Source organism: Emydura macquarii, unplaced genomic scaffold (assembly GCF_026122565.2).
Source record: "Emydura macquarii macquarii isolate MOO-44397 ecotype Brisbane River unplaced genomic scaffold, CSIRO-AGI_Emac_v2 contig_2768, whole genome shotgun sequence".
In the NCBI taxonomy this organism is placed as follows: Eukaryota; Metazoa; Chordata; order Testudines; family Chelidae; genus Emydura; species Emydura macquarii.
In genome coordinates, this window is record NW_027132905.1 from 7,901,177 (window position 1) to 7,924,186 (window position 23,010).

Here is a 23,010-nt window from a genome sequence, read left to right on the forward strand (position 1 = left end):
TTTACCTTAACAAAGCAGCCTGATGTTTTCTTTCACCCCTGTTGTCAGCTCAACTCTTCCCTTTAGAAGGAGCCATAGCTCATTTATATCAAGCTGTAACAAAGCTTTCACCCAAAGCTTAGGTATTTTATTAATTAGTAGAGCTGATTAGGTCACCAATGGCAGCTGTTTATAATGGGTGGGAAGGGGAGTCTGCAATAGCTTATATATTCATTGACATAAGAGGCCAGAAAAATCATTGGAACTGGCAAACTTACATCTACAGCTGCTGTGTAAATTATTGCAATTTGTGAACTAATCACCGATTGCAATTAGTAAAGTTCCAAGGATTTATAGCAAGGACTGAACCACTTGATGGATTACAGACCTGTCGATCTCATTTAACTATTTATTCCCTCCCTGGGCTGTTAAAACAAAAAACCCAAACAACCCACCAATGGACCAGATCCCCACATGGTGTCAATCAAGGTAGTTGCATTGACATACAGAAATTTACATCCGCTGAAGAACTAGTCCAATGCATGTACCACTTATTTACAAATTAAGAAATAAGTGCAGGCAGAAGCCTTGTTTTCAGATCTGTCCCCTTAAAAAAATGTGTTTCTATATTAACAGAAGGGAGAATAAATCAAAACAGAATTTACCAACTTATTTTTCGCTGAGGTTTGTTTTACTGGTAACCTTCACAGCTGTTAGAAGGGGACAAAACAATTTGATCGGGTGTCACCACAGTAAAGAAGAACAGACACTCCTCTTAAAAGACACTTTTATCCCCACTGCTGAACTTCAGAATATAATTGAATTGGAGGCAAGTATGGCATTGCATCCCCAAGAGCTGACTTTCAGTGAGCGTGGTTAAAAAAGAAAGGAAAATCCAAATCTCTCAGATATGTCATCATTTGACCACTGTTCAAAAACAGTGAAAATGCTTTGAATTGAAACAGAATTCCTTTGGGTAATTAAGAGTCAGTAAGTGAAATAAATACCTGCTCTTCTGTGACAGCAGCAAATAAATTCCGTGTCATGGTTTCTTAACAGAATTACAAAGCAAATCCAGACTGATTGTCTAGACATTATATATTCCATGTGGGAAAGAATTTGCCTAAAGCAATCCCTTTCTTCGACTACTTGGGATCTTAACACCCTGCTGGTCCACTTTTCTCAGCTATTCTACTTTCCATGTTCATTAGTAACACACACTTTTGTGTCCCCCCTCCATAACTCCAATTTTTTTTTTCAACCAAAGAAACTAAATCACGTCTAGACAGCTCCTCTGTTCAGAACTCAGTAATCAAAAGCAAGGAGCTGATTAAACAGAATCATTCTGAAACTCAGCATAACTAATTCTTGAGTTCTGATGTAGTCTTTAAAAGGCTAATTTACAGATTGATTGGAGATTAATGAGCTGTGACTAACAGAGCAGGAAGCTGCTGATATGGATCACAGACTGTGGTCTAAACTCATTCCAGAGTAACACCACTGAAGGTGATGGAAAGCCTGCTGAGGGTGGTGAAGTTGAGTCATCAGATAAAGGCTGGAGCCTCTTTCCCACAAGGGAGAGGGTCAATGGGTCCCTTAACAGTGGGAGGTGCTAACTGGAATGAGGGAATGGCTCTAGTGGCAAGGCTCCCATAGTGCCTCTGCCTGCCTTTGCCCAGGGCAGTGGTTCTTAACCTTTCCAAACTAATGTACCCCTGAAGCCTGAGTCCCACCCCCATGGGGCTGAGGCATGTAACTTAGTTTCATGGCGCCCCTGTGGCTCCAGGCAATTACCTTTCTTGCCACCCCCAATACCAGCTCTGCACTTGCGACCCCTCTAAACCCCCAGGTTGAGAAACACTGGCCCAGGGTGAATCTCTCCTCCAGTGCAGGGCGCCTTGCGAGACCCAGGAAGGTGTCACTTACCAGACCTATGTGCCTGAACCAGCCTCCCTATGCACCAAAGATGCCCATTCTCCTCCCACCTTGCTGTCCCACTCCCGATTCCTTTATCATAACAGGATTCACATCTCTTTATCCCTCATCTCGCTCTCTCCTCTCTTCCCTTCACCTGTAGCCAGCATTCCTTGTGTCTGACTCGAGGTAGATGGTCAGCTCTTCCAGGCCGAGGTCATCCCTCTTTTTCACTGCTGTAAGGCTCCGTGCAAAGTTGCAGGGCTGTGTCAAATATCGACATAGCCAGCGGCATTTTAAAATTGCTGCCATCACCCCGTTCCTGGGGAAGCAGGGTTGGGACTGTAAGAAGGGCCCTCAACATCCACGGCCACTAAGAAGGCACCAAACACTTTCACTGGCCACTGGAACTGGTGACACACTAGAGGATGCTATCGCTACCCAACCATCAGCGATAGAGTTTTGATCTTCCGTCGCAGAATGACCAGCTCCATATCAGGCGGAAAAGAAAAAACAGTGTACATTCCTCCTCTCCAACACGGAGTTTGCTGTAGCCAGACATCTGTCTATCTATCTAAGGTGGTGCTCATATTTGTGATATCTATGCTGTGGTGACCTCTCACCTGGGTTTCCACAATACATTCTTAGATGCTTCAGTCAGTACAGAAGGTGGGCTGCTTAGTGGTAAGAGTTATAGGATATAGCACCTCTTCCCCGGAGCCTACACTAGCTCCTTGTTAGTTTCTGGGGGCATCCAAGATGTTGATTTTTATCTATAAAAGCCTTAAGTGGTTTAAATCCCAGCTGTCTGAGAGGCTGCCTCTAGACCATGGGGTAGATGATCACTGTAGCAGTTGAGATCAGCTAATGAGCCCTGGTTTTAAACCCCTATGTGCTGCAGGCAGGGAAGGTGTTATCAGGAGGAAGGCTCGGCTGTGAAGTTGGCTCTCTCAGTCCATCGGAGCTAGATTGTGTGCTTCAGGGCATGGAGTAAGACTCATCTGCTTCTTCCAGCTTTTGCCTTTGGGGTGAGGCGTGGAGATGGCAAGAAGGGCGTGGAGATGTTCTGGAGAGGCAGTCCGCTTGGTTTGCTTGTTAATGAGATCTTCCATCTAAACTTTTGTGCCTCTGCTTACTGCTTGCCACATAAACACATTTTAAAAAGGCAGTAAAGAAACATGGGCTCAGTTCAACCTTGGGGTAACACTGCTAACCTCAGTGGAATTACACCCGGGCTGAATTAGACCCAGTGATCTTTGATCTTTTGTGGCAGAACTTGAAACTAACCCAACACCCTCCTGGGGGGGTTCACAAAAATCTCGCTCTGCCTGTGCACAACACAGAGGAGTACTCCAAGGGTAAGGATTTCCCAAAGCCTCCCTCCTGCTCAGAACAAGGAGGTAATTTGCTTCCACCTTGGCTCAGCTGCATTTTCAAATGCCTGGGTGATCTCCCAGCTAGGACCTGCTAACTCATTTAAGTTAGCCATGTTCTCTCACAGCGGGTGGGAGCAAAAACTTGATGTAACTAACCCCCTAATGTGGTTTTAACCCCCTCAGTGCCATACAATGGATGGGAGCTGCATCACTAGACCCTGCTAGAGGTCTATCGTTGAGTAGGGGGGTCATAGTTGCATGATGCCACTGGGAAAGAAACTACAGTACGTCAGGCAGGTGAGGGAGAAGATTGCAATATATCACAATACACAACAAAGTGAGACATTGGGAAAGAGTGAAAAAAAGGACCCAGGCTCATTTATGCAACAGTTGTTGGTAGCTGTATTGTCAGTGCTAAGGCAGATGTAACTGCAGAAAGATTAGCGTAACACCAGGGTTTATAGTAATATTCCTAGCAAATGGAAGGTTCCATAGAGAGGACCAAATTCTGTCCCCTGTTATATTCTGGCAACCCCCCATTCAAGGCCACATGTACCAGATAGGCAGAATTTTGCCCATAATGTGCATATTCCCATGCATGTTTATAATCAATGCGAGCATTCAGTTATGTTTTGTTCTTATATAACTATACGTTACATAGTTTACAACAAAAATCATTAAATACACTTCACAACTTACAGAACAGGCTGGTGGTATGCTACTTGACAGCACTTGAATTTGCCAAATACAGTACATGTTTATGATGTCTGAGCATTGGTTACAGATCATTACATCTCAGCAAGGCTAGTGCCAACTATGCGGGTTAAATAAGCAACCCCGTCAGAATGCCCTCATACAAAGAGCGTTTGTCATACGTTCCGTAACACCTTCAGACGAGCATTTCCTGCCCTCCCCGTCAAGCAGTTTCAAGTAAAATCTTTATAGTTATTAAATCAGATTTTAGTTTCAAAAGACTATGCTGTAAAAGTCAATATGCAGTAAAACTTAAACTGAGCTTCCCCCTTTTTGTTAGTCCTTGTTTCATACTGTTGTGTTAGGATCCAAAATTAAAATTTAAGTGCATTTTTCAAGGTAATAAAAAAATGCTAAAGCATACATTACCAAATAAAGATCCATTTATAATAATTTTCTGTAATGAAACCCATATGTTTTGTTTTTATAACAAGAACCAGAGACTTGTTCTTTTCCTGAGCTGGAGAAATCACGTCAGACAAAAGAAGAATGTTCATTTAGCATGGGAACACAGGAAAGCGTTAAGGGGCAACTTAATACCATCAATGATTTTGAAGGATTTAAAAGAATGAAAAGTTATCCAGGTTATCTTTTTGTTCTTAACAGAAAAGTGAGGCGTTTAATTATATCCATGATTCAAAAAGCATAAGGCTTTAATAGTGCTGCCATGGGATTTAGGAAAATATAAACACAAAGCAAATATGGGAATGTAGAAAGATAATCCAAAGGCAAAAGGTATTTTATTTAACTACATAACCAAAAGTTGAAAATTACTTAAATTGCCAAAACAAAGATCTTGCTCATTAAGTCCAAGTAATATCAGACATCTTGTCCACTGTCTCATCCCACATCATCTACTTTCTTCCAAACAAGACAGTCCAATTATTTAGCAAAGAAGCAGACAAGATGGTTGGAGTCACATTTGATACATGTGTTGAAATTTCCATTATTATTCATCAGATCATATATGCTCAAGTATTTTACAGCGATGGTCCAAAATGATATGACTTAAGGATCCAGGCCTGCAAAAATTGACTACCAGGCAGGTGCTTAATATGTACTGCCTCTGGGAGCCTCAGTCAGGGAGAGCGCTATCAGAGAGTGAGCATGGATCCACACGCCTCCTGCAGACACCACGGAATCTGCCAGGTAAGGGACAGGCCCTGCACCCTTTCTCCACATGGGGATGAGGCAAACCCTGCATCTCCCACAGGTTGATGGGGGGCAGGCAGTTGTTTGCAGTGCTAAAATAGAAAGTGGATATTTGAAGTTCCACTCGCCAATTCATATAGCTGACCTTGACTCTGCTATTCAGCCCTGTTCACACATGTAGGTTTCCCATTGCCCCACCCTCATGTTTTTTATTCTTCTTCTTCCCAGGGAGGAGGACCTGGGGGGAAGAGAGGTTCTGGGGAGCCAAATCCTGTTATTGGAAATGCTTCTTTTACAAGAGACTCGTTGCTGCCTCAGTTAATGCTGGCACCTACGCTTCTGTCATGCTAAACTATTTTGTATTAGAAGCTTGGGTAGAAGTAAAAAAGATTGATGTTAAGAGGAATTATCTTGCCTTACCTGAACTACAAATGCGACCATCAGTATGGTCAGCGATCACTTACTCCAGTGCCTTTCGGGGGAGATGTATCAAATTCAGTTCATAGAGCTTTTCTTTGCTAATGTTGCTGGGGTCTTCAATTTATTGTTTATTCAAAAGTTGAAGACATCCACAGCTAGTGGTCTTCATCTCCCAGCAATGCTCATGACTTGTCTGAATTCCTGCTATGCAACTTGAATAGCAATGCTATAAGACTTCTGTATCCCTCATGCACAGTTAACTTTGAGACCTCTGATGATGATGCATTAATACTGATGAAGGACCCAATTATGGAACCTTTACTTACATTGGTGACCCCATCCTCCCATGAGTAGTTTCATTTACCTCAAATGGGACTACTCACAGAAAGGGATCCCCAAAAGATACATGGGTGGCATAATCTTGCCCTCGGAGATTTGGTTTTCTGTGCTAAAACTGCCAATAGTACTGAATACGATTGTGGTTTATGTGATGTGAAGACTCATCTATTTGGAATGCGAGACAAATCACACTCATTTCACAAAGGCCACCATGTAGCTGTCAAGTAGTTGATGTTGTCAACCCCTGTTTTTAAGTTGGTATGCTAAAAATGTGAGGGGCTGTAGGACTGCCAGTCCCCAGGGTCATCTAGATTTGGTCCTCCTGAGTTTTTTGCATTATTGGATCCTCTGGCTGTAGTGAACATTTTGGCTTTGGTGAATGAAACCAGTTGGTATCACTTCATATTTTCAGAGTGATAATCTAGTCCTTCTCCAGGTTTTAATTAATTACAATACCTTCATGTAAAGACTAAAGAACCCACTCCTTTAGTGGAATTGAATGGAAATGTGCTGAAAGTCCAGATACCGTGCCAAATGGCAATTACTGGACTTTCTACCTCTTTACTATACAAACAATTAACACAGGGTTAACTGTGTTAACATGAGACTCAACACATCCAGTTGAACCAATCCACAGTCTTCTTTAGAAGCCAACTTAAACTCCAGTTTGTCCATTCAGGTAGACATAGTGAAAGGTCTCTTAGTTTGCTTTTTAGCAAAGAAAGAGTTTATTTCATTTGCACTCAAGAGACAGTTAAGGCATCCCAACAAACCTGGTTCCATACTGGACTGGACAGTAAAACACTTTCCCAAATGTTCTCTCAAACACTGGAGGGATTTGATATCAGTTCTCTTGACTAAATTATTTTCTACACATGATCTCAATCAAGTAAAAATCAGTAATCCTTTCATTTCAACTCTTGCATTTATTTTAAATTTGCATAGAAATCTTTGTTTAACATTGGCGCTAGAAAATCTAGAACTAGCTCACATAAAACCTTCTGACTGGCACCTGCCTTGAAGCTTGTGAAGCTACCTCAGACCCCAAAATTATGATTTTGGGGGGCTTGCGTGACCTTGCAGAGGATTCTGTCTCTTGGAAGACGGACAGACTTCATCTCGAGTCTGGCAGCAAGCTGGGCATACACATTCTGAATTATCTGAAGACTGCACCTTTCAAAAGAATGTGCTGATGCTGGTTACAAAGATCACTTTATGCAACGGCTACTTGGATATTAATATTTGCAGGTTTGGGCATAGAACTGATCTGAAAGCCAAATGAATTTTTCCTGAAGGAGTCATCAGAAAAAATATTATCTTAAACTAACCACACCCTCTTCCTTCTTTTTTTCTCCTTTGCCCAAATATCTACATATCCAGATGCATTTTATGAATTGCAGCATGGGGTTTAGATCTGGGAGAGGCACAGTTAGATATTAGACTATACTTGTACATACTTCATCACAGCACTGAGAGCTCTGTAAGTGCAGAAAAATACACCCCAATTTATAATAAATAATTGGGCTTTGGATTTATATAGCACTTTCCATCATTAACATCTCAAAGTGCTTGAGGATCATTATTACCATTTTACAGATGGAAAATCATGAGGCACAAAGATTGATTTGGGAGCAAATGAATGCTGATGACTCAACAAATAACACATAAGAAGGCTCCCCATGTTTTTATTAGCTAAGAGTGAAATTAACACATTAGTTCCAAGGCTTTGACACTACTTAAATCCCACTGAAGGCCTCAGCACAACTGGCCCTTACCTGTCCAATGATTTCCCAAATCTTGAGAATCTAGCAAGAATGTGTGTCTGACCGTTCATTCCGCAAATTATAAGATGTCTGATATGTATGAGTACCTTTCCCCAGAATGCAATGTTTAAAAATCAGTTAAAATGATAACAACAACATTTTTAATTAAACTGATCTGAAGTGCATATAAACAAGCAGCCCTACGCTGTAATCTGATGTCCAGCATGTTTAATAACAGCTGTTTCTCTTTCATAACACCACTTTGTTTTGAGCCAAAAAAAAAGCCCAATGTGAAGCTTTTTAGGGAGGTTTCTGGATACCTCTCAAGTACTTACGTTGATTTTCCACAGATTTTTCTCTGGTACCACTGTTTGCAGTTTGTGTAATATCTCCTGCTTGTTCCAATAAGTTTCTGCACAGCACACACATTGGGGCTATAGATAAAGAAAGACAGAACAAGATATTGTAAGCTTCTCCCTCCTTCAGACATATAATATTAAGAGATACATCATCGACAGAAGGTCTGAAAAGCAGTACTTTGCGTTTATGAAGAAGAAACATTTTATAGCTGCAATTTACTTTTCTAAGAGATCAGATTGCAGAATGACTATTATAGATTAAATTAAACTGAGAAAGAGCTCTCCCTTCATTAAGCCAGAATTTGTTTTCCTTCTTGAATGCAAAAACCAGACCTTTTCCACCCCTCTGACAATAAAAAATTACAGCTAAAATTACAGTTGCATCAGTGTTTCCACTACGGACACCTACTCACCAGGGAAAATAGGCTCCTGATAAAAACTTGATAGGCTAGACAAGAAGATGAAGATATTTAAATAAAAGTAACCAAAAAAACAAAACACCTATTTGCTTTTTTTAATTAAAAATATCAGACTCCTGAGCTGAAGATTAGACTAGAACCATTTTGTACATGAAATTAGAATTGTTGTTACTCATAGTTAACGTGTGCTACTGTTTCAACAGAGTAACTTTCTGATAGCATGGATTAGAGCACTTGTCAAAGAGTCCCTGCAGTGCTAATTGACTAATAGGGTCCACGTATAGGTTTGTACACTAAACTATGCTGATTTCAGGAGTGGCAGGATATGGGTAAAAGGACAGCAAATGCTGGCAGTACAGACCCAGTTTGTTGCCTTCAGGGGTGGGATGTCTCCCCCACAGAGTACTGCCCCTGGCTCCTGATCCCTAGACGTGCTGAACACCCACTACTCACATCCAAGTTAACAGGAGCAGTGGACGCTCAGCACCACGCAGGATCAAGGTCTTAATGTAACTCTGCTCAAACACAAATACGTCGTTGGCTTTCCTCAATCAGTTCCCAACAAGTGCACCTGCAAGTTACTAGCGACCTACTCCTGCAGAGCACAATTCACTGCGCCATAAACCCTGGGTGGGAGGGGAGGGAACAAATCACAATGGTCTCATGTTACTTAAGACTTACTCAGGCAAAGTATATTACAGCCTGTTTTGCACATATGTTCTGCGGCATTATTATCAATAAACAATGTTTACGTGTCCAAGTGAACCCAGGAAATTTTGTGATATGGCACCGATTCGTCCTTCTCCGCCTGTGTGCTTTCTTCATTTTCTCACTATTGCACAAAACCTTCGCTTCTCCACAATGGGCTGGTCTCCCAGTCATTCATATAAATTAGCGAGATTCTACTACAGGTTAGCTAAATCCACTGCCAGTTTCAGTGGGAGCTCGGCTTTTCTTCAGTAAATCTTCGTTAATCTCGCTGCAGCATTTATCTATAGAGACAGGGCCCGATCCTGCTAGGTGCCAGGCACTTTTGCCACCCACTGAAGTCAATGGATCATAGTTACCATCATTGCCATCTCCAAGAAAAAACAGTAAATTTCTGCTTGGAAGCATTCATTTCAGTTCACACACAAAACATTAGGCATTCAATGGAAAAAATTAAACTCTACTAAAAATAAACCAGACGGCCAGCTTGGCAGCTGGTATATCTTGGCCTAGCCTTATGGACTTCAGCTATGCCAACAAACACCAGTGGAGGATCAGCCCCAAAAGATAGGCTGAGTCAGAAGGTGCAGGTTATCTGGCAACTCTTGTACTGCAGTGATCAAATCTGGTTACTAACACATGCCAACCAAAGAGCTCCTAGATTTCAGTGCCCATTTGACTGGCAGTGGACCATCCCTCCAGTATTCATCCCTTTCATGTCTGCCTACTGAAGAATGAGTTTTATCATTTCTTCTGCATCTTTTGGAATAGTCTCCTACTGTTAAGACGCTGTTGAAGAAATACTTGGTACTTTGAGGACTGTTTTACCAATATCTCCCTGACCTTTTGTTTTTAAGCTAAAATACTGGGGCTACATGCTGCTGCTGTTCACCTTTTTTATTTTTCAGTACAATTCCATGCAGGTTCAGGAAAGAAAAATACTGGTCTGTGTTTTCAGTATCCCCATAAGAAGGTTGGAGCAAATGCTTCCTATAGTGTATACTCTAATGTTCTGCCTAGTTTAGATTTCAATGAATTTGTCAGCATTCTACACGGTCTACATTTAAGTACCTTATTTCAGCTGTGTAACAATTTACAGGGAAACCAGCTGATAGACAAAAGGAAACAATTAATATATATAACACCTGCTGCTCACCAGTCGGTCCTTAACTAATATCCTTGGAGCAGGGACTGTCCTTGAAAGTTTGGATCAGCATAGCACATAGTGGATGCTTTCAAAAATAATAAGTAGCTTGATCATAATGATTTCCCACCTGCCTTCAACTGGAGTAAGTCTCTGTCTATTTTAGGCCAGTGGAAATGCATTACTGTTACTCAATATTTTTCAAGCAAATATTTCTATGTTGATGTTAACTCACCTTCTGCATTTAACTGCAGTCCCACTCAGAGATCTGCCCCCTGTTCACTTTTTTAAAGTGTGCATACGTTGTCACTTATTTCTATAGCTCCAGATTCTGCCCCACCCCACACCCACCTCCCTCTTTCCTACTGAATAATATCTTTCTATGCAATTAGTACTATTGGCTTCAGTAAGACTACTCATGGAGTAATCCAGTAGTCAGCATGAGTAAGGGTAACAGACTCTGGCCCTTCTAAGCTCTCTGCTAATGATAAATGAGTGTACTTTATGTCCAAGAATCCTTTGGCTGTCTCTCTATTGGCATCCAAATACTTAGTTTGCTCTCACTTGATGCTGACAAAACTGCACTGTTTTTATAAAGCTCTGTCCAGCAGAAAGGAATTAGTAGGCCAAATTCTGCTTTCAGTTTCACTGGATTTACATCAGTGTAACGGACAGCGGAATGTGATACACTTCATCTAAACACACTCACTTCTTAAAAATTGTTCTCCCATCACAGACAATGCTGCTAGGAAAGCAGTTGCCGAAGTGCCTCTATTTCTATTGATTGTATTGGCAATGACATTCTCCTCTGTCTCCAGAAATGAAGAGTCACAGGAGAAATGCATTCATTTAATGTAAGCTAGGGCTGTGGGTAATTTATCAATTTGCACGCTTTCATCTTAAAGGTATTGGTAGAACTTGGCCATTGTTTAGTTTCAAGGCATACGTACATGGAGGGCAACATTGTATGACAATGGCTTAAGGCCGACAATAGCCTCTAGAAGTCATATATTAAGGTTCTGTATCTTATTAAACACTAACTACTTTACTGCTTTTACAACAGCTGATCTAGTTTCCAAATAACATGTTGATTGCAATAGTTCACCATTTTTTCCACTTAAAAACCCCCTCAAAACAAAAAGCATTTTATGATCTTGACTCCAGCTACCGATCTGACCTGTAGCTTCTTTAATCAACATCATGTTGTAATGAGGAGTCATGGGATTTTTGTACCCATTTCAAGATTCTATGCGATTCCCAGTCAGATCTCAAGACAGGTGTGCGTCACTGTCCCAAACTGCAGATTTCACAGTTAGTGTCATAGCTAACAATGCATCTGTATCAATAGAACCAGTTATCAGTGACTTCTACACACGTTTTTGGATGTTCTTTGAGAAGCATACAACTAAAGAACGGATTACTTGCGTCAAGAATGCTTTCAAGATCTAATGAAAAGAAACACTACAATTGATGGGGGGGTGGGGGGGGGGGAAAGCCCTTTGAAATGTGTCTGCCATTACTTCAGAGTATGTAAAAATAAAATTAAACTAGAAATACCCTTTGAGACATCTCCAAGCAACAAAAGGTAAGACAAATTAAAACTTCCTTCAAACACTCCATAGAAAATTCACTACCAGATGCTGTAGTCCTGATTTTATATGAAGTTAAATGTAGAGATCACACTTGATAGTCTGCAGTCACAAACATAAAGATGGTCCCTTCCTCAAGGAGCCAGCAGTCTAGCATCAGAACGACGGCCAGGGTCTTTATAGATAAGAAACTGATAATAAAGTCCTTGCCAGGAAGGGCTTACATTCTAAACAGAAATTCTTTTAGGAGAGATGTATAAATATAAAATTGTAAACTGGTCTAAAATGACCCATGCAATACCAAGGCACTAAAGGGAAAAATGAGACGGGCATAAAATCTGTTGTTATTGTTACTTTGTGACACAATCTCCCTACTGTTTATATTTCAACAATATGCAGTATAATGTTATTAGTTTTGCAGACATTTGTTCAGTAGAACAGTATCCATATAACACATTGCTTTTCTAGAAGTACCTTTCACCCGAGCAGTTCAGGGTGCCTTACAACCATTAATAAAGCGACTGGAACCCATCTGAGATACATTAGGAGGAAAACGGGGCACAGGGCCTTACTAATTTTGGAACGTTTTGCTTTCCCATTGAAATGTCATTATGGTCAAGATTTCCCAACACATTCTTTCCTGCTTTAGAAGCACAGAAAGATTCAACCTGTCTGCATGTGACAATAGTACATCTGGAGTGAACGATACTGGAGAGAAGCTGAATGTTGGTGTCCTCGACCACGATTCCAAGTTGATGTGTTCATCCTAGTCACTCTAAATTTCAAAACACACACACACACACACACTTTCCCCTATGAAATTGTACGTCTGGGCCTGCAGACACACATTCTGCTAGCCCCGGTTGATTACAGGCAGCACCTCGTTCATCTGAGTATATTTCACTGCACTAGTTCTAAGCCTGTCGGATGTAGCTGCGGTTGGTCCTGCGTTGAGCAGGGGCTTGGACTCGGTGACCTCTTCAGGTCCCTTCCAACCCTCATCCTCTGTGATTCTCAGCACTAACAAGTGACAGAACAGCCCCCGGAGCCATCCGCCTGCCTGCTCCAAACCCTGCCCGAGGCCGGGGGAAGAAACAAGGCTTCCTCCTTCGCTGTCAGAGCCGGGGGCAGAGGGAGAGCTCACAGCTGGGGGCGAGTCGCAGCGTCTTGCGGCTAGTCAATCCCGCAGCTCAGGCACGGTCACTTCTCAACCCACCCCACACCCCCGGCCCCGCCAGCGCCCCCCGCCCGGCTGCGGGCAGGCAGAGCCGGGCGGCCGGGCCGCAGACGCCGCCTTGCCCCGGGGGCGCTCGGGGCTGGCCTTACCCGTGCTGCCGGCCGCGCAGCCGGCTGTGGTGCAGGACCTGCTGGTACGGGCTCCGGGCGGCCCCGCACAGGGTCACCCCCAGGGCCCAGGCCAGCGCCAGCAGCAGCAGCCCCAGGCGCTCCATGGCGAGGGACGGGACGGGACGAAGCGAGTGAGACCCCGGCGGCCGCGGGCAGCTGGTTAAATAGGAGCCGGAGGGACGGAGCGGGGCTGGGCCAGGGGCGGGGACGGCCGGCGCCGGACCCAGGCGATGGGATCGCCCTGCCCCGGTTGCCTCCGGGCCCCGGGGAGCTCGGCTCCCCCCGCCGCGGCGGGAGGGGGCTCCTGGCCTTACCCCGCCCTGTGCCCGAGGCGCCCCTCTGCCACACTGCCCCCCCCATTGGCACCCGATTGAAACCGGAGCGGGCGCGTTCACACAGCAGCCGCCAAAGAGCAGGGAGCAGTGGAGGGGGGGGGGGACCGTGTCATTCCCCCCGCGCTCCAGCCCCGGCCCTGCCTCTCCCTCTTGATCGGTTTGTTCTCCCCCGCTGCCCCCCCCCCCCCCCAGACCCCCTCGTCCCGTCCCCCCTGGTCATCATCGCTTCTCTTCAGCTCCCCGCTGCCTCCAGGCTCCCCCCCCCCCCCGGTGCTGCTGTAGGGGAGCAGGGGAAGGGGCGCGGGGGCACATCGCGGCGAATAGGGGAGCAGGCTGGGGAGGGGTTGAGGGACAGGATGGCAGCTGCGGAGCAATAGAAACATATGGACAGGCTGGAGAATCCTGCTCTGGCTCGGCGGCGAGGGGAGAGAGCCAAAAACCGCCCCTACCCCAGCCAGCCCAGGTGCTGAGCCAGCTCTGACGGGCGGCAGGTGTCTGCCCTTGCCGATTACACAGCCTCAGGCAGAGCAGGAATCTGTTCACACACAATGAAGGGCCGCCCTTTCTAGTGACTTCCAGAGGGGATGGGCTTTGGAGTCCCCCCCTCGAAATACTTCCAGATTTTTATTTATGGCAGGTGAGGCTTGACATCTCTCGCCCTGGGGCCTGGTCCACACTACAGGTTTAGGTTGCTGTAACCTGACTGGTGCTGGCCTAGCTGTGGAAGTCTCTTCACTTAAATTTGGCTCTGGGGAGGTAAGTGCTTCTCACACTGATTCAGTACCACCACCTCCCCGCGTGGCGTAGTCGAGGTAGTTAGATCGACTTTTACCGACCTCCCGGAGCCATCCCACAGTGCCCCATCCTGACACGATCATCGACACAAGCGCTCCTGGTGAGGCTGCACGCCACGGACACGAGGAGCCAAGCGTGCGTGCGCACACGTGATATAATAACTGCAGTGGCCATCTGCGGACACAAGTTAGCGCAACATCGTTTTGTCTGTAGATGTGGCCTCTCCCACTCTCCGATTACTAATTCTTACCTGTGCAAAGCCAGTGTGGCAGCCTATTTGTGGCTTCCCGTGCATAAGAGGGATGCTTGGATCACTGTACAGCAACTCCTTTGACAGTCCAGTGAGTCCACGCCTGGGCACTCAGCAAAGGAACCAAAAGAATGTCCCCATCCCCCATGAGGCCCAGCTGCCGGAACCACCCTGGGGAGGTAATTTTGAATTACCACTGTTCTGTCCTGCATTCCTTTTACCCTTCGCTTTTAGGTGTGCAAATAGATGTCCAGGTTGACTGGGAATATGTTCCCAATAGACTTTCCACACACTCATATGAATACACTAGAAACAGTCACATATGAACCTGCACTCGTACAAGCAGAGGCTTTCTGACACATTTTTAGACTCAGCAATGGCCAGGAATGGCAGCTGCTTAAACCAAAGAGAGGAATCGACTGCATCTCAAGAGGAATCACCAAGCCAAAGAGAAGAAACCTTTAGTAATAATAAACAGTATTTAGAGAGCTTTTTGGGGATAAACAAATCTGAAGGCTGGAAAGCTTAAACTGTTTAGATTATAAATATTGTTGACATTTTTGTTTGAGTTGTGTAGGAAGAGCAAGAGCTTGGTGGCTACTTCTGGAGAGTTTCTGGAAAACTATTCCAACAGATTTCTTGAGAAATTGAAATGGAAAAACTTCATTTGGATCAACAGCAGCATAGAATTAACAAGCAATACATGGTTAGTCAGAATTATTTTCCAGTAATCTGGTCATTATAAAATATATACAATCAACACAGCCACATACATTTCCAGAAAGTTTTTAATCTCCCTTTAATTTTAATCTGTGTTCGGAGTAGAGCTGACATCAAGAGCTATATTCCCAGATTACCCTCAACTTTCATTTATACAGAGCTCATTCTGTGTAATGGCTCTGAAGAATTTTTGAGGACTTTCAACCTCTACTTGTTTTAACTTTAGTGAACTACATTCTAACAAATGAACAAACTGATGTGGAAAGCCATTAAACACAGTCATTCACGTATTTTATTCTTTGGACACTTGGAAAATTTCCCATCACCATCAAGAGGTGACTGTTGAAATTAGATAACACCCTAGTATCTTTGCAGAATAAGCGAACAAGCTTAAAACCAAAAACTGAACCAGTCAAATGAAATTGTTGGGACTTACTTTTATTTAGTTGTTTGCTATTTTTGTACTGCACTTTCCTAGACAGCCGCTTCTGTAAAGCAGGACTCTTAAAATGTCTAATTTAACCAGTAGTTAGATGACATAGGAATAAAAGAACTCAACCAGTGAAATGCTGGAGTTGAGGTATCTCAGCTCCTGGCAGGATCAAGTTTAACTGTGAGAGAAAAAAGCAGCTGATTTAAATCAGTATAACTCCATTCACTTCAGTGGAGCAATTCTGATTAAGACAAGTGGGATCTGGCCCCAAGTTTCATAATAAAACTGATTTAGGGTCATGTGGACCAAGTCCTGCTCACTTTACTCACTTGAGAAATTCCACAGAAGACAAGCAAATGGAATTTGGGGCTGTGTTTGTCCCCTGCCAAAGCCTCATCCTCTCCACACTTGTTTCTGAGATTCTTTAATCTTTTTCAGCTTGTGTGTCTGCACATGGTCCCCTTGCCGATGGTGAGACCGGAGGCCATTTCTTGCTTTCACCATTCCATAGAGAACTGACTGTGTAAGTCATCATGCTGGCAGAATGCACGAGCTGGAGAGAGGTGATGCTAGCCACAATTCAAGGCTTAGTTCATTTGTTATTTCAGGAAACACAGAACAGCTGTTTAAATTCTAGTTCCTGGACATGTTCCCTTAACAAACCAAAGTCTTGTGGATGGCAGAAGATCACAGTGTATGCAATGTGCTGTGGGCTTGATCCTGAAAATACTTAGTACCAAGTCAATGGGACAACTCACAGCAGCTCATTAGGTTCTAAGCATTTGCAGGATTGGGCCCTAAGCCACTTTACTGATGGAAGATTCATATAATGTGATATTGTAACAAGGGGGTTGAAGTGGACAAAAGGACACACTCATCACACACTCACCTACCTACCCCCTTGCTCACTTGTTGGGTGTATTGAGGCCTGATCCAAAGCCCTTTAAAGTTAATGGAAAGATTCCTACTGACTTCAGCCGGCTTTGATCAGGCACGTAGACCCATATCCTCAAAGGTATTTAGTTGCCTAACTCCCACTGAAATACTTAAATAAATCTGTGGGCCACAAGACCACTTGCATGAATTAAATTAACTGTATTTGGCCCTCTCTTTAAAATTCCAGACCACAGGTATTGCACTGAAGAAAGTTAAATAAAATATTCACATCATTACTATTTATTTTCAGTATCTGATGTTTAAAGTCTTATCCTCTTCCTCTCCTTGCTCCTCGCTCTCTTTTTCTCCTCTGTTTTCCTTATTAATATACCCCTTTTGTGGCCCCCATCCCTTTTTCTTTGTGTTTCCTTTCCTTTTTATGTCTTTTTAAGCTCTCCCTTTCTCAAGCATGTGTGCACATGTGCGTGCACACACACACACACATACACCTTTGTGCCTGCTTTCCAGGCTCCATGTGTTAAAGATATTGCAGATGCCCTTCTGCAGCAAAGGCTTGCCTTCACACATGAATCTGGCTATAAAAGGAAACTGATTAGGATCACATAACCCTAGTAAATTTCCCTTTGCAGCCAGCTCCCCATGATGTATCCAGAGTTTGCTGAAGGAGGAAACTAGCTAATCCTAATTTCCTTCTGCAAGTCCTGACACACACAGCCTGCTGCATAGATTTATTCCCTCATGCCTTTCAGATCCATGGCTTTAAAGACTATGTAAGTATAAAGTACTGTTATTACATAGAGTAATACCCAGATCAGATATCTGGTCAGTATAGATGTAGCAATATTAGCTTTCTCTACAAACTCAAAAGTCTGCAGCCTAACCTCACTTATAAAAAAAATGCAACCTGTTCTTAGGAAGTATTTGATGTATACATTTAATGCCACTAAGACAATGTTACTGACTAATAAATAAAACCATTCACAGTGCTGGTCAGAAACGTATGTCATGGTAGAATGAAAAATGGGGAATAAAACCAAACGCAGAATACAAACCAAATTGAAGCATAGTTTGTTTAGTTAATTTAATACCTGTGAAAGGTGCCTGAGTAAAGCCCTACGACATGAAACTTTCTAACAGAACAGGAACATCATGAGCAGAGGCACTGGAGCCTGCTAGCACTTCCTCCAGCCCAGATCTACAAAGGGACTGAGGCATTGTGATGCCGAGCGTCACGGCAAGCAGAAAATCCAAGGAAGAACACCACGAGCCACCAAGCCTCAGTTGGGTGCCGAGGCGCCTATAGAATGAATGGGGAGACTTAGGTGCCTTAGATTCCAAGCCACAAATCCAACACACTAGGTGGGGAGCCATCTGAACTAGCCAATGCGAGACACTAACCAGAGCGGTGTGTGTTAAGCCCCCGCTTCCCTCAGGGAGATAGGCACCTAAGTCTGGGCTACAGGGAGGCATCTAGTTCCTCTTGTAATCCATGAATCGGGGAAAGATAGCTGCTCAGTGGGGCCCGATCCAGGAGGCAGGCACAGAGGCCACTATCTCCATAAAATAGGAGCAGGCGGGGTCAGCAGGATGTGGGACACCCACCAATTCCAGTCCCCCTTCCTCCTGAGAGGAAGCAGAGATTTGAAAGGGGATCTGCTACCTCTCTGGTGAGTACCCTAACTGCAAGGCTATAGAGTAATCTAACTTTGTCATGGGCCTAATCTATATTTAATTATTCAATTATGTAATTAAAGGGGAATAACTTCAATCAGAGAGACTGAAGGAGACTCACATCAGACAATTCCATAGCCCAGTAGCTCAGGCACACACCTGAGAAGTGACTGATTCTTATTCACATCCCTACTCTCCCTCAGGAGGGGGGACTTGGACCGGGGTCTCTCGCATCATGGATCCCTATCTAGACAAGTGCTTAGAAGGTGTTAGTTGCAACGTGTTAGCTAACAAGTTTTTCACCATGACCCGTTTTCCTAGAGTAAACAGGCCACTAGCCATGCATGGCGACATTCAGCCTCAATGGCAATTATTATCCAATGTTCTGCTTCCCTTTGGTGCATTATTGTGCCTGGAAGAAACCCATGCTTTGACATCTCTGGTACAAACAAATCAGCTTTCACACCTGGTAACACAAGCGTATATCTATATATAAACGTATCTAATACTTTGTCAGAATTTTAGAAGAGTCTTCTTATATTACACACACACACACACACACACACACACACACACACACACACACACACACACACACACAAAATAGACTAAAAACTTGAAGACACAAGTCCAATGGCTGGGCTCATGTCCTTTTAAAAATCTGGTCCTTTATCTGTTTTTTATTTTTTCCCCAATATGTGAGACAGGTGATTCATTAAAATTATTTAGCAATGTACAGATACTCAAGCTGTGTTCAGAAGCTACAGGGCTACTTGCCCATTCTTTCCCTTATAGGCATATAGGACTGCAGGGGGAGAGAGAGATTGAAAACAGTCCCTACCAAGCATTTTTAGTGCTCATTTGTTCTCTTTCTTATTTTGCAATTTCTCCCCACATTTCAATAAACAGACTATGAAGAACCAAAGGAAAATAAACACCCATATACCCTGAATCACAGTATTTATTTGCATTTAGGCTTTGCAGCATATGCCATGGAAAACTTCATGGCACCACGGGAGAACAAACCACTTTGAGAGTGGAGTCTTCAAACTTTAAAATGGATAAAAGAAAGTTTTTTCTGGCTCGTTCCAACTGATTTAAATGTTTGATGGATGCCCAATGTTAGTGCAGTAATCTGCTGTGGTTGGCTGAAGGCCATCTTTTAATGTAGCAATAGAGCAAATTTTCAAGTGTCCTGAGCCAAACTATAATCGACTGTTATTTCGGGAGGATAAACTTTGATGTCTGATTTCTTTTACTTCATTATGATCTAACGTTATTGCCTGAAAAAAATGATATTTATTAGCTTTAATTAAACTACGAGAGACTGAACATGCTTCTAAAGTGAAAGGAAGATAGCCATTTCCTGCCAAAAAGATGCATACACCATGCTGTGTCAATAACATATCTTATAACTAGAAATGGGCTCTAGCCAGAACACTGCTTCTGCACTCTTGCTAACTGTGAGTGAAACCCTGGCCCCACTGAATCCATGGCAGAATTCCCATTGAATGCAGTGGGGCCAGGATTTCACCTTATATGGCCTGGAAAGGACTCCAGAGCCAAACTCCAGAGTTAGGACTCCACAACTCAGCACAAGAATTTCCATGTGGCTTTTTAGGGAGACAGTGCCACATACAAAAGCTTTTCCCCATCTCCACCCCATAACCACATACTCCCCCCCACAAAACCCAGAGGGCATGATTTGGTCCATAATTACTTCATGGTTACAAGACATCGTCACAATCACCTGTTTCCTTTCCTGTTGGATACATTTCACATGGAATTTTTTAAATTAGAGATGGAAAAGATCTATTAGATCATCCAGTCTATACTTTTCCCAGAGCAAGAGTGTTCTCTACTGTACATTCTCCAACATATTATCCAGCATTTATGATTACGTTTCTGAGGTCATCCAAAAGTTTTATATAAACCATATGGTCACATTCAGGAACATATTCAAATACTCTGAATTACAGAATAATGATAAATCAAGAAACTGTTTGGAGACTGGTATGGCATTACTATTTAAGACAGCATTAAAGACTGGTATGTTTTGTTCAATTTACTCCTCTACTCAGAAGAAGAAAGACCTTGACTTCATAGATACTTTACACAGTATTCATGGAACTTAATTTCTAAAGTCCTCATCCTGCAAATATTTACGCACATTTTTAACTTTATTACCACAAGTAGTGCCATTGTGAGTGTTTGCAAGACTGAAGCCTAAGCCAATGGTCAGAAACTTTTGGGAAAGCTGGGTCGTAAAGAGGATTGTCTTGTTTTTTTGAGAGAACAGAAAATTTGATTGTTAGAACATAACAATGTATTCTTAATTGTTACACTGTAACCAAATACTGCCTGTTCTATTCAATATCCCATAGCAAGCTAAGTGTTCTTGTTTGGCTAAGGTCACATGGAGGAGCTGAAAGATTATGAATCTTTCCATCCCTCCCTCTGTCAAAGGTTTTAATTTTTTTTGGCTGCAGGTGAATATTTATATAATACATTTCTTGGTTCATATGAGCTGTTTCATCTATTTTACCTTTTCCTTCCGCTTTACTGCATGATATTGACATTTAAAGGCTTTCCCCAGGCACAGAGAGTGGGATGATGGCATAGAGCCATTTCCCCACCACCATCCGTGGGTCCTAACCTCAAAGTACAGCTTGACCAGCCCCACAGATCTGGCCCTATTTCACACAAACACACCTTTCTTAGAAGTGATTGTGAGGGGACATATGATTTAATTTAATGGCAGTAATACTGTACATTATAGGTAAGCAGATCATTTTGAAAAGACGGTAACTGCCTCTGATATGGAGTGACTAAGTAATGAAGACTCAGCCTACAGGATTTGTAAATGTTCCCCTTGTCAAAGGGCCGGAGGGGGAGAGGGAGGTTAGATGCCGGATCCATCTCCCCACTGCCAGTGGAGAATGGAGGGTGCAATGTATCTAAAGAGAATTTAATAAAGAAATAATGTTCTTCATTATGTATGTTTAACATACAGGTATATGCTGTTTTCAGAAGCACCTGGGTCCATGTAGCTTATTATCAATCTATGAGGGGCCTCATTTTACACACACATAAAAGAAGTGTATTTCCCTGTCAGTTGGATTGGCAATGCAGGCGTTACCTATCTAAATCATTGTAATCCTTTCATGCTCCCAAGCCATGTGTGGTTCTGTCATCCTCAGTATAGATTAGCATATTAATCACAATACTTAGCACAGTTCTTTGAATATGTAATGTGCTATAGAAATGCTAAGCACCTTCTTCCCTGTGGAAAAGCTAGTTGCAAATTAATCTATTATAGGGTTTTAGGGCATGATCCTGCAAGATGGTAAATGCTTCCAAGGAGTGTTGTGAACCTTCAAGGCCTTGTTTCAGCAAAGTACCTATGCATGAGCTTAACTTTAAGCACATGCTTGAGTCTTTCCTCTATAACTTTTTTCATGATCTAATGTGCTTATTTTAATATTGCAATATTAAATTATAAGAACATTATGTGCTTTAAATGGACACTATAAACTACACAGAAACCTTGTATTACAGTGTTTGCAACCCAAACATTGCAGCGTTGAGATATTTGAAAGTAAAATAGACAATGGATTTTCATTGTCCATTTCAGAGAATGCAAAAGCATAAATTGTAAAAAAAATAAACTATACTTTTACTTATATTGCAACTTTTCAGAAAAATGTTAATGAACATGTTTGGGGGTTGGGGGGGAAAGGTCAAAAGTTAAGCATGACCTTAATTACTCTGCTGAATTGGGGCCCTACCCTTTGCCACTGATAGGATAATTAGAGGGAAAAGCTTAGAGGATGACAAAGTCCCAGCCAGGACTTTGGAAGACCCAAAAGAGAGACAACGTCGAAGTATTCAGGCTTTTACACAAGATCCAGCACATGCTAAAAGAAGACATATTGGAACAAATCCAGTTCCTATTATCCAGGCAAGAAGCTCTATTGATGCCAATGAGTTTGCTTACTTGAGTAAGACAAGCACAATGTGACCCTTTCCCTTCGGAAGTTTTAGCAGGCAGATGTAGATACACAGATATAGTCAGAGAAGCTGCTACTTTTTTATATTAATAAAAAGTCCTAGCATCCTAAATTAGTTCAAAGCACTTGGAAATTTGAAATGCAAATCAAGTCTCAGAATACTGAAGGATCTTCTTAAGTTTTTTCCACTGATACATTTTAAAAGGAAGCAATCAAATGTTAAATAGATGAATAACTGATGCTCTAATCTGGTAAGGTTCCAGTAGGATTAGTCTGCACTCTGTAGTATGATGATCAAGACAGACTAATTTTTCATTGTTATTTTTATTCTTCTGAGTTTGCTTTTCACAATGTTTTGGCATCTTCAATAGTCACTGTTGTCTGACTCTGAAATTGGCAAGTGGAAACATTTGGTTTCTTGGTTTATTATACCTCAGGGATGTGCTAATTTCTGCTAAGAATCCATTGTGTCTGCTAAACTCCAACACAGCCATAGCAAAACCAGTGAGGATATGCTTTTCTTGCTAGTAGATGGCACATCAAAGACGTTTCATAAACTAGCAGGCACAAAGATTTATCAGACAGACTTTTAAATCATACGGTTTTAATCCTTAAAGCAGGGTGAAAAAAATCTCCC

General features: G+C 42.7%; 1 protein-coding gene across 2 annotated transcripts in view; it reads right to left on the reverse strand.

Annotated features, from left to right (window-relative positions):
- Positions 1-13,632, reverse strand: part of TGFBI (transforming growth factor beta induced) — a 34,399-nt gene extending 20,767 nt beyond the window's left edge. The window contains exons 1-2 of one of the 2 annotated variants that reach the window (XM_067566639.1): positions 13,242-13,632; positions 8,032-8,130 (exon numbers count right to left, since the gene is read on the reverse strand). In XM_067566639.1, the coding sequence (XP_067422740.1) occupies positions 8,032-8,130; positions 13,242-13,366 (224 nt within the window). In that variant the 5' untranslated portion in view covers positions 13,367-13,632. Of the gene's footprint in view, positions 1-5; positions 46-8,031; positions 8,131-13,241 lie in introns of those variants that run through there. The other variant, XM_067566640.1, reaches the window with a different exon arrangement.
- Positions 13,633-23,010: the final 9,378 nt, after the last annotated feature.